We start from the raw sequence: 12071 nt of genomic DNA, 5'->3' as shown, positions 1-12071 counted from the left end.
GTGTTTAGTGATTAAATGAAGAGAAAATAATTTAGTAGTGAGAAAAAAAAAGAAAGAAAAAGTAGAACAGAGGATAAAGTAAGAGTAAGATAGTGTATTGTTTTTGTCCATAAAAGGAAATGTCTCACTTACAGTGGACGAACCTAAAAGGGAATATATCTCACTCATGGTGGGACGGATGGAGTATTACTTTAAATAACATACTCCCTCCGTCCCACAAGAATATGCACTCTTTCCTTTTTAGTCTGTCCCACAAGAATATGCACTTTCTAATTTGGAACTATTTTCTCAAATGAGGTGAGACTCATTCTCCGCTAACAATACTTCAATTACTTTTTCTCTCTACCCCTCTCCTACTTAACCAATTTGCATTAAAACTCGTGCCGAACCCAAAATGCATATTCTTTGGAGACAGATGGAGTATTTCTTAAAATAGAAACATCGCTTTCTGTACTTTATTCTCTCTCTACTCAACTCATAAAATAATACCCCCTTCATTCCACCATAAGCGAGTTATATTCCTTTTTAGGATGTCCCACCATAAATGAGTCATTTCCATTTTAAGCAAAAAATCAGCCCCCTTACTTTATTTTTCCACCTACTTTATTCTTTTCACCTTTATATTTTTCCCTCTCTTATTCCTTACTCGGTCCACTTTAACACTTTTGAATATCAATTTCTTAAATCTTGCCCCAAAAAAAGTGGCTCGCTTATGGTGGGATGGAGGGAGTACTACATAAATCACGTACCCAATGGATATTATTCAAGAAATCCAGCCGGTTAAATTTATTCCATAAATAATACTCCTTCCGTCCCCCAAAATTTGTCACCATTTGACCCGGCACGGGTTTTAATAAATGTAATAGAAAGTAGGTTGAAAAGTTAGTAGAATGTGGGTCCTACTTTTATATATTAGTTTTATAATAAAATGTGAGTAGGAATGCGTTAGTGGAATATGAGGTCCACTACCAAAAATAGTAAAAGTGAAGGTGACAAATTTTTAGGGACGGACGAAAATGAAAATAGGTGACAAATTTTCAGGGACGGAGGGAGTAAATATATTTTTCGAACTAGTCCACTGATAAGGCGTGTTTCTGCATTGGTTACTGATCAGTTTGATGTACTTGAACAGATAATATGTGCAAACAAGTTGCTTAGTGTGCAGAAAAAGGGGTATCAATGCGTGCAGGAGTGCCGAAGGTGAATCAAGTGGAAGTGAAGCATGATGACGACTGATCAGAATGCTTGCGACATGGAGGGAGCGCAAGAAGGACAAGACAAGCTTTTAGGAGCTGCTTCATTTGAAGGGCAAAAGAGTTGACACACACGAATAAAATATCCTATGGATTGAAACCAAGTTGTCCATTAATAGAAGGAAGAAACATGAAGAAATCAACCAGGATCATCGCCGCCCACACCCATAGTCACTCACTCCATACTTGAAGCCTTCGCCCTCCATCACCGGAGGAAGGGGGAGTCTACCATGCTTGTTGCCATCCAGTCATCTTAGTTATATTCAGTAGTGTTGCATCTCCGATGAGCAAGAACAATTTACATTTCAGTTTTACTTTTGCTTTAGTATTGGATATCCTTTGATGTTTAGCGTTGGAAACTCTTTTAGTTAGTTCCATTTGTGTTGAATCGGTTATGTTTGGAAATTTTGAACCTTTATTCACGTACTAATCTACTTGAAGCTTTTGTTGGTTTTTAGTTGATCTTGTTCTTAGTTCATGTTTCAATGCCTTAAGCAATTGATTAACATTTATTAGTTAGATCTACCGATGTCAAAGTGATTTGCATGTGCTGATGAGTTAAATCTCCGAGAATGTGTAGTTCGCTTTTCTAATCTGTTTTGCCATTCATTGATGTTGGTCAGTTCACTTAGGTTTTAAGGTTTACGTGTTTCAAACTCTTGTGTAAGATCTGCAGTTTAGTTTTCCAATTTCAAGTCGTCGATGGAGGTTTAGATTTTTCAGTTATATTGCGGAGGAGAAGATGTTAGAATCACGTTGAAATCAAAATCTGGGTTGCTTTATGCTTTTTGTATTTGCATGTATTTTCAGTTTTTCAACATCATGTCAGTTAGTTTAGGGATTGTGATCCCTGTCACCTTTTCATTGTCTAGTCTAATTTAGGAAAGTTCTGTCCATTATCTGAAACTTAGGTGTACGCAAGCATTTTATCTGTTCTAAAAAGCCCTTTTGTATAATGTCTTAGCTAGAATTGACAAAATATCACACATGTCCGCTTTAAGTTGTTCCTGGCCAGTTAGTTAGAAAGCCTATTTTCATCGAAGTTGTAGGAGTGAAGTCTTAACCTACAAATTTGCGTTACAACAACTAATCCTTCCAAAATGTCTTTACAAATGTATTGCATCTCATCTATATCTGTGGTAGTAGTCAATGGGTTAAGGTTTTGATAGAGGTTTAGATAAGTTCCCAACAACAATACTAGGTCTAGGTGTCCTCCTGGCCAATTGCATCAATCTGCATCGCATAATACCTGAGCACGTTCGTTTGTTACAACAAATAAACCCAACAAAACAACTAACTATAATTAACTCTTGGAAAAAATGTGAATTAATTAAATTCAAGAGTAGACTTAAATTAATTAATAGATATTTAAATCTTAAGCGTAAGAAATATTATACTTCATCCGTCCCAAGGTAATTGGGGGATTTCTTTTGGGCACGAAATTTAAGAAATTGATATGTTAAAGGTTAAAGTGGAGCGAGTAAAGTTAGAAAGAGGAAGAGGTTGTAAAGTATGAGAGATGATAAAATTTTTGCCAAAAAAGAAAATGACTCGACTCTTGGGACAACCCAAAAAAGACTTCAACTAAACTACCTTGGGACGGAGAGAGTATTAAAGAGTAAAGTCCAGAATACTTGTAATTTCGGATTGGACGGCCAGTCAATATACTATAGTGAATGATTATAATATTCGGTTTGGGCTTGAATTAACTTCGAGCTGAATTTAATTAATTAAACGCCAAATAGGTTTAGCCAAGTCCAACCCCCATAGATCCTTGACTGACCACCAGTAACTTTAAAAATATATGAATAGATGAGAGAAACATCATTAATTATAGATTAATTTTCATCTCTTCTCATGATTTTTCTCTCATACTTTCTGTAGGAATTCTATCTTTTCTCTATTTAAGACCTATTTTGACAACCTTAACCACCCTAAGATCAAAATTAAAGTATGAGATATAGATCCGTTGGCGAGTACTGAAGATCTACACGTGGAGAAGACGCAAGCAATTGTCGATTATTTGGAGAATCGATTATTCATATTTAAGGATTTATATTCTTTAAGCACGAATTATTTGCATTCTAGCATGTAATATTTGTTTAACATGTGAATTTATTAATCTCATAATGTATTAAATATATCTTTAGTCTGATTTATTTGTTTTATGTAAGTCTTCTGCTGTGTCGATGGACACTAAATCCCAACAATTTAAGCATGCTACTAGCATGTTAATAAACTAATGTCATAAATGATGATAAAGTGTACATTGAGAGTTTTAAATTTTCAAATCTTATGCACCTATTGCTAAATACTATAAAGTTATTGAGCAATATAATTATAGGTGGAAGATTTTAACATCATTAACAACTCGTCTATGACCCCAAGTTTCGCAAATTCACTCAAGGTTCACATATATCAAGACAAAGCAAAAAACTACACCAGGTTTTAACTCAACAAAATAAACCACTAAAACAAGGAAAATAGAATATCATTGAAACACAATAAGGATTACTCCCCAGCTCACAATCCACCATATCATCCAATGTATATATAAACAAAGTTTGAAATTTGGTGCAGACATGAGACGGAGAAAGAAAATTGAGCTCATGCACTAAAGACAGACGATTTTGGCGTTGTTTTGGATAGGTTCATTAAACACCAAGCAAACCCAAACTTTGGGTTTAGATAGGTCCCATTTTTCCTTTTCCGTCCGTCCGCCAATAAATGTCTCATTTCACTTTTACTATATTTGGTAAGTGGACCCTACATTCTACTAACTCATTCCACTCATATTTTATTAAAAAACCAATATATAAAAGTAGACCTCATATTCCACTAACTTTTTCTAAAAGTGATGACCACAGTTCCGAACCGCCGATTTTTGGCAGTTTTTTGCGGTTCCAGCTCAGTTTCACGGTTTTTCGGTGGTTTTTCACGGTTCCAGCGAAGTTCCGGTTCTGAAATTTTGGAACATGAACTGGTCCACTGTTCTAAAACTGACGGTTTCAGTTCCATTTAAATTTCACGGTTATGGTTTCGCAGTTAACCGCCCGAACTGTAAACCTTGGGCATCTATTGTCTCATTTTGCTTTATAAAGTTAAACAATTTCTTAAAATCTGTGCCGGTCAAATATAGGACATTTAACGAAGGAGTATAAGTCTAAGTGAATTTGGTCAACGGTCAAGTGGATTCATGTGTCAGCCAAAACTTTGATGTTGCCAGCAACCACCACTGCAATTTTTTTTTATGTATTTTTCTAGAGGAGACTTGTCTGTGGCTCAGAGATATACTCTTACGTCCCAAATTAATTGAGTCGTATTTATTTTCATGTTGCGCTATGGTAGTTGAATCATTTAATTTTTTGGAAAACATTTATTGTTTCTCATATTTTACTCTCTTTTTCTCTCTCATACGTTATCTTCGTTCCACTTTAACCTTCTAAAGACCCAAAAGAATAGTCTTAATTACTTTGGAATGAGGAAACATTCTTCTCAATACTTCTTTTAACAATACAAATAGTTAAAGGGATATTAAAACCATAAACTTTAGCCAAAATTTGGTATTTCTCTCGAACTTTTAAATTGGTCTAAAATATAACAAACTTTACATTCGAATTGTTATTTCCCAAACCAATCCAAATAAGATATTTTCGACAAAAACTTATTTTACATGGAAAACCATGAAACGTTTATTATATTTTAGACCACTTTTTAAGTTCACGACAAATATGATAAAAAAAAGTACGTAGAAAGCCTCTTGAGTTAGTTATGTCAAGTAGGATAAAAATGTTACGTACGTAAGTTGGATGTGGTAATTGACCCCCAACTCAACTCTTACCGATATAAATCAATTTATTTACAACTTATATCACTAAATCCACCATCACAACTCATTAGACACTACTAATAATTTGGATCTCACTATCCACTGACACTACTTTAACTATCCTTTTTCTCCTCTCTCTTATTTTACTAATTGTGTATTAATTCTCGTGCCGGTATATGTTTTTTTGACTTCTTTCTTATTTATCTTGATTTATGGGCGAAAATACAGGATAATGAATTGTCGGCCAATACTGCACATGACAAAATAAAATGTAGCCCGACTGAATATCAAACGGCCCAACCTAGGCCACAGGTTAATCTAGTGGGCCGGGCCAGTGCAACACGACCGTCATAAATACATTCAACAGTCTCATTCGGATCGGTTCCATCATATAAGGTTCTCTAAGCATAAATCTATACAGTATATAAAATGGTAGTTTTGGGGGTATTTAGGGATATAAGGGAAATTTTAGAGATATTTAGGGAAATGTCCATTTAAAATAAATATTTAAATAAATTAAAAATATAAAATTTAAATGTGCGAGATTGGGAGGTTAGGCAAAACGTGTGAATTAAAATATATACTCGCATATAAAATTATAGGAATGCTTCCACGTATACTAAATAATATACTTCCTACCATCAAAATAATACTACCATTTAAAAGTGTGATTAAGTGTTAAATTAAAAATATATAATGTATACAAATATATAAAAGGGGGGGTTTGGAGAAATTTATGTCATTTAGTTTAAAAAGTTATATTAAATTAAATATATATAATTTAAAGCCCATTAAATATGTAATTAAGTGGAGTGAGTGGGGTTTTTTTAGCCTTAATTTCAAATATTATAAGTTTTGGATATAAATTTAATTATTTGTAAATTTTGGATGATAATTATTAAATATTACAAAATCTTCCCTTCAATTTGTTTTTTTAACTGCCCACCATAGCTTAAAAGCATGTAACCGTCGGTTGTGGTGGGAGGAATCATTAAAAATTAAATATATTATCTTAATTTTGCATCACATTCATATAGATTATTAATCATGTGTTTACGGAACTACAACCGCAGGATAATGAAAGTTGATTTAGCATTTCCTGATGTTTTAGAAGAGAAGCTAAAGATCTCATTAGCAGGTAATTTTCCTTATCACTTTCACATAGGGTGCATAACGATTTCTTTACTTTTCTTCGCTTCTTGATTGCGCGGCCTTTTTGTGCAGCTTATCGTGAAGGATTCGTCGAGAAGGCTGTCCCCTAGAAGATCATCAGACATGCTTGGATCGTGAAGAATGCCGAACCTTTGGGTACTGCCTAAATTAGTCTATGATATTTTTACTCATGTATGTTATACTTATATAATTTATAATCTCAACTTAATCTTTCAAGCTTGCATCGCACGGGCTTAGACTATAAATAAGTTCTACTCCCTCTCCCAAGATAAGTGACCTACTTTTTTTGGGCACGGAATTTAAAGAATGATATTTAAATAAGTTAAAGTGGAGAGAGTAAAGTATGCGAGAGGGAAAAGTAGAGGAGAGAAGAGAGAATAAAGTAAGAGAGATAACTTTTTGCTAAAAATGAAAATAGGTCACTTATAGTGGGACATCCCAAAAAGGAATACAAGTCACTTATCTTGGGACGGAAGGAGTATAAAACTTATGAGCAATTATTCTTTTATGATAGATTTTTATCTTCCTACTACATGACTTAATGTTTAAACATTATATTATGTAATTTGTTTCAAATTTATTATGCGTCAATGTTGAATTGTATATATTTTTTATTCTCATATAACTAAAATTGTTGTTCATATTTTTCATTGTTAATATTAATTCTAACTTTGTTTAATTAATTTAAAATTAAAAATGAATGTTTTAAAAATATATTAATATAGCACAGGGAGGGGTGATACTAGTTTAATGTAAAAGAACAAACAAACACAACACACTGCGGCGAGAGAGTTTTGTTTTTGATATGCTACAAGGGAATTGAGTATCCTCTAAGGTATCTCGAATCCACGCCTGACTCCCGTGACAATGCCACCCTCCCTGTCCGTGCCACCTTGATGCACGATGCACGGGAAAAAGATTAGAAGGGAAGGCAATTAAAACAAACACTTTGGCCACACTTGCATATGTCAACTTCAGTAGTGTAGTGATTTTTCAAACTTCTCGACTATCAATACGTTAGCTATCCTATCCAACTTGACATATTCGAAAATTAAATACTTCGAAAACTGCAAGTGAATCAAAGTAGGATGTGATTCGGGCAAACTCACCTCACAAATACCAAAAGGCTCCAATAGTCTTTGGAGCGCGAGCATTTTGTTGAAATCTCCGGTCACCTTCAAACAAAGATTATGAATCACCAATGGAGTGAGTATGACTTTGGGAAAAATAAAATAGTTATACTGCTTACAACAGAAGAATAAATAACTCTTGAATGATAGTGATGTAAGACAAGAAGCAGGTGGCTGGCATCCGTACTGATGTCTTGTTCCAGTTATGGATGTTAATACTCACTAAACTGAATAAGAAACAAAATGAAACTTGCTGGAATAGAAACAAACAGTGAAGTCCCAGGAAAAAGACTACCTCTAATGTTACTGTGTGATCAGAGACATCAACAGGCTTAGCCCGGAAAATGTTGGCGATATCAAGCACATCCCTTCTTGCAGCAGCATTTGCAGCAATCTTAATAAGCATGAGTTCCCTCTCAGCAAATGGCGAGTGTGTCAGAACTTGAACCTGCAGGATTCATAACTCACCTTATGTCAGCGATCTCGACTCTCAGTGAGAAGTAAAATGTTCCCTTCAGGTTACGAAAGCTGAAATGAAATGTTCTTCAAAAAATTATGCAGTCATTAGAAACTTCTAAAATTCGCGAATAGATAAGAAATACATTTCCGAGAAAGGCTCTTGAGGAATTTAACGCAATAATTAGAAGTAATGAATTTTTTGAAAGAAAATGAATTGGTAGGAATCTCAATCACCTCATGAACATCCATCAACTTATATAATTGCTGAACTAATTTTCCAATGCTGTCGTCTGTTCCGGGAACAACAGTGGTTATGCGCGAAATGCCTTCCGTTTCTGCAGGACCTACAGCTAGACTCTGAACAGAATTTGATAAATAATACATGCTCCAATCAGAAATCTATCAATGAATAAATAATTAAGGAAAAAAATAAAGTAGGAATCTTAATGATAGAGAATGGTGCGTTGAACCAAGCCAAGTTACCTGAACATTGTAACCTCTTCGGGATATGACACCTGTCATCAAGTTCAGTACTCCAGGAGAATTGTTTACGAGCATGGACAGTGTGTGCGATTGTAACCCACTTGACTGTTGCAGCAAGATTAGAATATAAACTAATCCGCATGGAAAAGCGTGCCATTTAACCAGATATGGGATTACTCAGTCCTATTGTAAATAAGTACCCACAAAATAATTTCACAGATACAAGTGTTTGGAGTAAAGAGTCTAAAGATAATCTCATAAGTTTTCTTATAGAGCAGAAGTTCTTACATCTTCACCATAGAGAACACCCCAGTGGGCATCGAGAATTTGACGATAGAAGTCATCATCAGAGTCAACGGGATAAACATCACCCTTCCGTCAAGAAGCATACTTAATCAACTACTAATCCATTAAACAAATGAAGAATAAACAATAATTAGCAGAATATGTACCCCTGAAACACCATTGAGTTTGCCATTAGTGTTCTTTCCAATGATTTTCTTACTGGCATTATCATCCTTGATGGGTATAGTTGCCCGAAGATCTGGATAAGAAGCTGCAGAAAACCTCCAAAATGGAGCTGTTTCGCCCATCTTTTCCCTTCGCAATGCAATCTGAGTGCAGTATTATGGAAATGGAAGTTATGTGTATTAGTGTATATTTTGAAGCTTCACTGAGGAAAATAAAACTTTAAGAACTTCAATCAGTTAATGTAACTCAGTTATATATCCTCTTAACTGTGTCCTATAAGCAGCAGAGCTTTTAGATTACTTTTCCAGACTCGCATACTAGAATTACAGATTACTACCTCCATATTTACCCCAAAGGACACATGCAATCATCAACCGAGAAAGAGAAGTAATATATTAGCAGTTTACAAGATCAAGAAAACAATTTCTTCTCCATGTGATAGCTTAAGTTGAGCCCAATGAACTCTGCCACATGCCTCAGATTTCAACAGTATATGAAACATAAAATATCATTACCTTTCCGGTTCTTGCTAGTTCTTTGATGCCAAACTTACTGAGATTTCTCAGGACTGCTGCCATCTTTCCAGGGTCTCCAGTGACCTGTGTATACATAAGAAAATAAGCTATAAGTTATACTCCCTCCGTCCCAAGGTAGTTGAGTCGCACTCCTTTTTAGTTTATCCCAAGGTAGTTGAGTCATTTCATTTATTGGTAAAAATTATTCCCTCTCTTACTTTCTTCTGTCCACTTTAACCTTTTACAAATCAATTTCTTAAATTCCGTGCCCAAAAAAAATGCCTCAACTACCTTGGGACGGAGGAAGTAGCATAAAATGACTACGGGAAAAATTCATTCAGTGCCGACTTATTTCAGAGAGCATCACATAAACAAAATAGTTTTCTATTTGTATAATTATACGAGGCTCAACAATTAAAATGAGTATACACAAGCCAAATGAAGCATATACCATGAGAAGCATAAAAAGAAATCCCAACCTCCATGGTCAAAGTGTTTTCTGACATGTCTACGATGTTTCCCCTGAAGACGTTCGATAACCAGTTGATCTAAAAATCAACGCCACATCCAAAAGAACAGCATTAGTGAGTTTATCTTATTAGCTACATTAAACTTGATGGGGGCATGGTTAATTATGATAATGTCTGAGAATCCTTAGTAAAGATAAGAGATGGTGAAAAACTTCTCCATACTTCGCCTTTAGTACTGGAATCTGCATTGAGCTTTACGAGCATTAGTTCACGTTCTACTTGTGGTTCCTTCGACAAATCTTCCACCTGACGTATGAGATGGGAAGATAATTAAGGAAAGCAAAACATAAACATCTCAAACACGAGAAAAGGCACTGTAGAATTGAAGACTGTGTAAAGTTAGAATAACATAGTTAACGTCAGACATAGGGACATGCCTTCAAGACATTCACAAGCTTGTTGAGTTGTTCAACAACTTGTTGCAGAACCTTTTCTGTTCCAGAGACAACTATGGTGAACAGAGCCTTGTCCTCGTTCAACCCCACAGCCAGAGACTCGATATTGTAGCCTCGACGAGCAAAGACACCAGCTATTCGATTTATCATACCAGATTCATCCCCAACAAATACTGAGATAGTGTGACGCTTTGCCCTGAAATAGTTCTATTCAATTTTCTCCTCCAAATATTCATCCATAAGAAACAAATTCCAAAAAAAGCTATTAATCTAGTGGAAACCCTAATCATTCAAAGCAGTCCAAAATCCAACAACAAAAACACAAAAGGGGGAAAAGTTGAAAACCCCAAAAAGCAGAAAAAAAATTCAATCAAACCACTAGAATAATCCCTACTGGATTCAAACGACCATTATTCTACAATGCAATACAATAAACAACCAACATTAAAGCATCGCTTTCAAGGCTTATTCAATGAACTCTCGCCAGCTGGTACAGTAGGTAACCATGCATGCCTCTACCACTACCACAAACACATAAATGCGCTTACCTAGTCCTAGAGGCAGCGGCGGGAAGATGCGGTGGAGAGGAGTTCTGTGCGAAGGAAACAGCAGCAGCGTCACCGTCGTTAACAGCTGCATTGACAATTCGTAATTGCTTCGGTGGCCTGTAATTAATAATACTACTTCCGAATTGCATTCTATTGCTTGAGGTGGTGAAATGTGGCTGATATCTCTTCGCCGCCGCGCCGGTGACTGGACACCGTGAAACAGTCGTTGTCGCCATTGTTTGTCAATGTGACAGACACAGTAATGAGAGTGTGAAAGCAGAGAGGCTAAGGCTTAGATAGAGAATTTAAGATATATTTGTTCCATTTTAAATTGAAAAAGTATAGAATGAAACAAAAAAAGGAAGTAGTTTGAATACCATGAGTGGAAAAAAAAAAAGAAAAGTAATTTGAATAGTGTTTAGTGGAAGAAAAAGGATTTAATTTGAATAGTGTTAATGAACAGTGGAAAATTAAAATATTTCAAATATTAAAAAATATAATAGTATTAATTTTGTGGGGTTAACTAAAGAGTAAAGGCCAAATGTGGTCCCTAACATATGGTCGTTTTATCAATTTGGTCCTTAATATTATCTTTTTTATTATTTGGTCTCTCACAAATAAACTCGGATCCGAATCGGTCCTCACTTAATAGAACCATCAAAAGATAGACGATGACCGCAATTTGACTATATTAAATTACTAATGGTAATTAGTTATACCTAATTATAATTCTTTTCCTATTAGCAAAATTGGAAAAAGGATAGTATCAGTTGCAAAATGAAATGAATAATTTGTAATTTAATAGGAGTTAAGAATTATAATTAGGTATAATTAATTACCATTAGTAATTTAATATAGTCAAATTGCAATCACCGTCTATTTTTTGACGGTTCTGTTAAGTGAGGACCGATTCGGGTCCGAGTTTATTTGTGAGGGACCAAAAAATCAAAATGATAATGTTAAGAACCAAATTGATAAAACGATCATATGTTAGGGACCACATTTGGCCTTTACTCTTAACTAAAACATAAACTACTTTTTGGAGATGAAAGAAGAAGTTTTATAGTATTAAATTGTGATTGATGTAATTTTTGAAATAAAAAATCAAATACTATTAATTTTCATTATTTCGCAAATATTTTAAAACAATTTTCTAAGTAATTGAACCAAAACTTGTTTTGTTTACGGCTACCCGTGAAGCACCACATTATAATGTACTGCTCTCTCTCTCACACTTTAACTGACATATTTTCCTTTTTGAGATGTCTCATGCTAAATGACACAT

The 12071-nt window shown here is 34.8% G+C and overlaps 1 protein-coding gene across 2 annotated transcripts; it reads right to left on the bottom strand.

The window, feature by feature from the left end:
• Positions 1-6934: 6934 nt before the first annotated feature.
• Positions 6935-11083, bottom strand: LOC125190182 (acetolactate synthase small subunit 1, chloroplastic-like). Of its 2 annotated transcripts, XM_048087398.1 has the most exons (12): positions 10787-11082; positions 10221-10434; positions 10006-10089; positions 9793-9861; positions 9314-9397; positions 8780-8941; positions 8616-8699; positions 8328-8432; positions 8079-8201; positions 7681-7833; positions 7365-7430; positions 6935-7147 (listed from the first exon to the last, which is right to left on the bottom strand). In XM_048087398.1, exons 1-12 carry the CDS (start codon positions 11020-11022, stop codon positions 7064-7066), a joined length of 1464 nt encoding a protein of 487 aa, XP_047943355.1. In that variant the 5' UTR covers positions 11023-11082; the 3' UTR covers positions 6935-7063. The 2 variants fall into 2 exon arrangements, with proteins under 2 accessions (XP_047943355.1, XP_047943354.1); XM_048087397.1 differs by lacking the exon at positions 8616-8699 and having other exon boundaries at positions 10787-11083.
• Positions 11084-12071: the final 988 nt, after the last annotated feature.

This window comes from Salvia hispanica, chromosome 5 (assembly GCF_023119035.1).
Source record: "Salvia hispanica cultivar TCC Black 2014 chromosome 5, UniMelb_Shisp_WGS_1.0, whole genome shotgun sequence".
NCBI classification, from domain to species: domain Eukaryota; kingdom Viridiplantae; phylum Streptophyta; class Magnoliopsida; order Lamiales; family Lamiaceae; genus Salvia; species Salvia hispanica.
This window is presented reverse-complemented; position numbering and strand designations above follow the sequence as displayed.

Bases quoted from the DNA above. Each gene is read 5' to 3' on its own strand.
- LOC125190182 (XM_048087398.1), bottom strand. From the start codon at position 11,022: ATGGCGACAACGACTGTTTCACGGTGTCCAGTCACCGGCGCGGCGGCG. The intron at 10,090-10,220 runs GCATGTCCCTAT...CTCATACGTCAG, and splicing joins AGCTTGTGAATGTCTTGAAG to GTGGAAGATTTGTCGAAGGA. The intron at 7,834-8,078 runs GTGATTGAGATT...TGAATCCTGCAG, and splicing joins AGTTGATGGATGTTCATGAG to GTTCAAGTTCTGACACACTC.